We start from the raw sequence: 4,305 nt of genomic DNA, 5'->3' as shown, positions 1-4,305 counted from the left end.
CTTCACCGCCGTCCACCGCACGGTCCATCGGCCACTGCACCTCCACGGCAGCTCCCCGTCGACACTCGACGCCCGTGTACCTGTAATCCAAAGACCAAACACACGATCACACCGCACGATTGACAATTCACCTATCACAAGCAGGATAGAGTACTCAACATTCCTCAGAAAAGTCGATACATTAGCGATGGAGCATGTTAATTTCTTATTTTTAGGAAAAATTTGCCCTGAATTAGACAATCCAGCGAATAGGAATGATGCTTGATTCCCTAGAGGCAGCCCAACTGTCCACTCAACTCACCGCGCTGCCCATCAGTTCACCGTCCAGCCTTATCCGGACGGAGAGGGAAGAAGAAACAAGGCAAGGCCAATCAATCCTCTCTCTCTCTCTCTCTCTCTCTCTCTCTCTCGCCCGCTCGCTGGCGTCGCTTCACGAGCACAGCAGCTCAGCTGCCTTCCAGTCCAGGTCCAGGTACAGCGCGCGTTATCCACTTCCCTCGCGATGCAGACAGTCGGTCGGTTCTCATCCGCTGGCTCCATCTGTATCCATCCCCTGCATGCATCTCTGCAACTCATCTATCATCCTTCACCATCTGGCGAACGAATACTTACATGGAAATTCATTCGATTCAAAACTTCACCGCATAATTTGGTGTGTGTTACTGCTAGAAGGAAGCACAGGCGATACAATTAATTTGGTGAAAGGAAGAGTAACTAGCAGCTGCTGAGCTGAAACCTTCCAAATCTCCAACCTACAAACACATGATTTCGCTTGGGATACTGTAGCTGCTATCGCTACCTTCTACGGGTATTCTAAAGCGGCGGATCGGAGGAAAAAACGTGCAAGTTTCCCTAGCTAGCTTCCTATTATACTAGTATGATCCATCCGATCGATCATCCTTCACATGCATGGATCCCCATGCCGATCACATCACACCGCCAACAGCCACCAGATTAATTACTAATTAGCTAGTGTGGGTGTACTCTGCTGCTGTACCTGTACGTCCGGCATCCAACAGCACACCACAGCACAGGGTTCAGCTGCTACTGCTAGCTAGCTCGATCGAGAGAGAGGCAGAGAGCCTAATATAACGGGGATATATAAAAGGCACGGCACCACCTCGAGTTGCAGAGGGCGACGTTGAAGAAAGAAACCTCTCCGTCCACACAAGTTAATACTGCTAAGCGATCGAGAAGCCAGTTGGGTTGTGCCAGGCGATCCATAGATAGAGCTAGCAGCAATGGCGACCTCCCTCCCGGCCGCGCCCCTCCTCGCCCATACCATTACCAGGTGCTCCTACCTCGGCTTCATCCATTCCATTCCATCCATCTCCAGCGTGCGCGCCGGCCTCTCAATGCCCAATTATTCCGTACGCAGCCTCCGGCATAGTGGCGCCGCCGCACGAGCTCCTAATCCTCGGTCCGTTGCCACGGCGAGGCCCGCGGGCGCCAGGAGGAGCTCGCTCCGCACCGTCGCCGTCAGGTTGCCACCCACCGCTGCTGTGTAGTTGTTCTTCCCCTTCCTGCCCTGCAACATGTCCTTAGCCTACGAGCTTCTTCTCCTCCGATGGACCCAGCAGGTACGGTGTCGACGAGGCGTTGCGCCCCGAGGCGGAGGCGGCGGCGGCGGTGCCGCGCTCCGTGCCGGTGCGCGTCGCCTACGAGCTCCATCAGGCCGGCCACCGGTACCTCGACGTCAGGTACGCTACGCTACAACCACGCGAGCACTCTCTGTTTCTCTTTCCGGCCACCGGTCCGTTTGATTTCCACGGCGAGGGGGCCGGCCGTTGCCATGGCGCGGCAGAGAGACGGAGGTTGAGGACCAACATCAACAGCCAAAATAGAAACAGGGGGTTTTCTGAAAATATTTGGATCGCGATTAATGCAAATAAGGGGGCGGGGGTGTATTTGAAAACTCTGTTGGCCGCGCTCCAACCGTTGGATGTATCCTTTGCGACCCAGATCCATCTGTCCAAACGGACTTTGCGAAATTTGCGATGCAGCTCACGGCTCAGTAGTTACTCTCTTTCGTGGGGTTCTCTCGCTTCTGCAATTCAGAGCTCGGTTCACTTGTTCTTATAATTCCCTTCCCTTCAAACATTCTGGATTCAAAGTGAACATTCAGAGTCGGTTTGCCGCTTTGTGCAGAACCGAGGCCGAGTTCAGCGCTGGGCATCCCGAAGGAGCTGTAAATATCCCCTACATGAACAAGACCGGCTCAGGTAACAACACCAACCAAGCTCCCACCAACTCACTCGCTGTCCTAGTGGCCCGTTGTTTTGTCTTGCATTGTGCGGCCTGTTTTAGTTGACCTTTCTGACAGTAACCGTCTCCATGACCTATCGGCAGTCATTCTCAGAGCTAGATGGGCACGGTGTAATTCTTACTGCTACTGGTAACTTAGTGCATGTAACACTCTGATCGTGTTGCCCTTTCTGCTGTGTGACTATTCCTTTCATCATTTCTTTCCTAAGGTGAACCAATGAGCGCACTGACGGTTTCAGCTGACTAGTGTTAACTGTCTGCATTGTGATTAAGTTGTCATTGACATGTGATAATTTCTGTTTTTCCAATCCAAGGGATGACCAAAAACACCCACTTTCTTGAGCAAGTATCGAGCATCTTCGGCAAGGATGATGAGATCATCGTTGTACGTCTACTGAATGCACCATGGTGTCAAATAAATAATTTCATGTTCCTTTTCAGCTGTTTTATCGGTATATTTCTGAAATCTTATTTCAGGGATGCCAAAGTGGCAAGAGGTCTCTCATGGCAGCAACTGAACTCTGCTCTGCTGTAAGCATGATCACCACCATCATCTATCTATATTGCAACCCCAATATAGATAATAAGTCTTGGATTTCTGTGATTTGTGCTGATTTCCTTCCCCCATGCAACCATTTTCAGGGTTTCACTGCTGTGACCGGCATCGCTGGTGGATTTTCTTCTTGGAGGGATAATGGATTGCCTATCACCCAATGATCCGAGCTTGCCAGCAATTTATATCTTACTGAAGCCCAACATCATGTCAAGGCGGCCAAGCTCAAGGATTGTACTAGTGTACATAATGTTCTTCTCGGCTTTCAAAATAACAGCACTGAATAAATGGAGCCTGCTAAGCAGCAGAATAGTAGCAGAACAGATTGGGGTTTGTGTACTCCTTTCGAATTTCGATGATGCATTTCGAATAAATGTAAATGGCCATACCTGAGCAGTATTGTGTTGCAGAATCACAGAACTAAAACAAGTTCATCATATTCATCTCTTTTGCACCTGATATGTTCCCGATAAGTCGGAAGAAATGCCCTTTTTTTTTGAACGAAAAGAAAGAAATGCCCTTTTCACGTCGCTTTGCAGCCACACCTTATCTATCAGTCTGCAAATACATCTCTGCGCCCACGGCGACCACGAACCACACACCAGTCATTTCAAAATTTCTCCCTAGGAACGAAGAGCTCAAACTGCCAGAGGAATTCACCCCACGGCATCATTCGTTGAATCGATTCAACGGTTGGTTTCTTCTTCGAATCTCTAGAGGGGATTAGTGTAGCCGGAGGAGGGGAAGCGTGGCAGGTGCGATCTCTGCTCCCTCCGCAGATGCCGGAAGTCCATGACGCCGCCGGACTGGGGGAGGGCCGGCCATCGCGACTTCCTCCGGTCCCCGGCGGACAATCCTTCCAGCGCTCAGGTGCAAGATTGCCGCCGGCCTCTCGGCGCTGGTGTCTCGTCTTCACCGCAGGATGGAGGAACTCACTGGGATGCGATTCGCGGCCCTCGGTCGCCGTATGTTGATGGGCAACGCAGACTCCCCCAAGTAGCTTCTGCACTGATGAAACTCAACACCCCATAATCTATCTGTATTCTACCCCCAACAACCGGCTCCTCCTGGATGTCTGTAATTTGTGCTGATTTTCCCCATGCAACCATTTTCAGAGTTTGACTCCCGCGACCGACATTGATGGTGGATTTTCTTCGCGGAGGGATAATGGATATATTGCTTCTCACCCAGTGATTTGACCGTCCCTGCAATTTTATTCCTGAAGTCCAACATCCTGTCAAAAGCTGCTTAATTCAAGGACTGTAAAATAATACTACTGAATAAATATGTCAGAACATATTAAGGATTATGTACTCCCTTGGATGTTGCATTTTCCCTTTTCCGTCATCTTTTAGCAGACTCTTTTGTACATAAATATCCATATCTGGGGATATTAGAAATTTACCAGTAAAAAACTACCCTGTAATTCTAGTTTTCAACGTGCATTCAATCAGTTATTCGAGTACGGCCAGAACTGGTAGGCTTCT

At 50.0% G+C, this 4,305-nt stretch overlaps 1 protein-coding gene across 4 annotated transcripts; it reads left to right on the top strand.

The window, feature by feature from the left end:
* The first annotated feature begins 995 nt into the window (after positions 1–995).
* On the top strand, positions 996–3,279 carry LOC120704524 (thiosulfate sulfurtransferase 16, chloroplastic-like). Of its 4 annotated transcripts, none has more exons than XM_039988952.1 (7): positions 1,004–1,291; positions 1,379–1,483; positions 1,578–1,700; positions 2,149–2,222; positions 2,580–2,650; positions 2,743–2,796; positions 2,908–3,279. In XM_039988952.1, the coding sequence occupies exons 1-7, from the start codon at positions 1,242–1,244 to the stop codon at positions 2,980–2,982; spliced, it is 552 nt and encodes a 183-aa protein (XP_039844886.1). In that variant the 5' UTR covers positions 1,004–1,241; the 3' UTR covers positions 2,983–3,279. The 4 variants fall into 4 exon arrangements, with proteins under 4 accessions (XP_039844884.1, XP_039844886.1, XP_039844885.1 ...); XM_039988954.1 differs by having other exon boundaries at positions 1,024–1,291; positions 1,581–1,700; XM_039988950.1 differs by having other exon boundaries at positions 996–1,483.
* Positions 3,280–4,305: the final 1,026 nt, after the last annotated feature.

This window comes from Panicum virgatum, chromosome 4K (genome assembly GCF_016808335.1).
Source record: "Panicum virgatum strain AP13 chromosome 4K, P.virgatum_v5, whole genome shotgun sequence".
Taxonomy (NCBI): domain Eukaryota; kingdom Viridiplantae; phylum Streptophyta; class Magnoliopsida; order Poales; family Poaceae; genus Panicum; species Panicum virgatum.
Note: the sequence above shows the minus strand (reverse complement) of the source record. Positions and strands in the feature narration are given on the sequence as shown.

Bases quoted from the DNA above. Each gene is read 5' to 3' on its own strand.
- LOC120704524 (XM_039988950.1), top strand. From the start codon at position 1,242: ATGGCGACCTCCCTCCCGGCCGCGCCCCTCCTCGCCCATACCATTACC. The intron at 1,701-2,148 runs GTACGCTACGCT...CGCTTTGTGCAG, and splicing joins CACCGGTACCTCGACGTCAG to AACCGAGGCCGAGTTCAGCG. The intron at 2,797-2,907 runs GTAAGCATGATC...AACCATTTTCAG, and splicing joins CAACTGAACTCTGCTCTGCT to GGTTTCACTGCTGTGACCGG.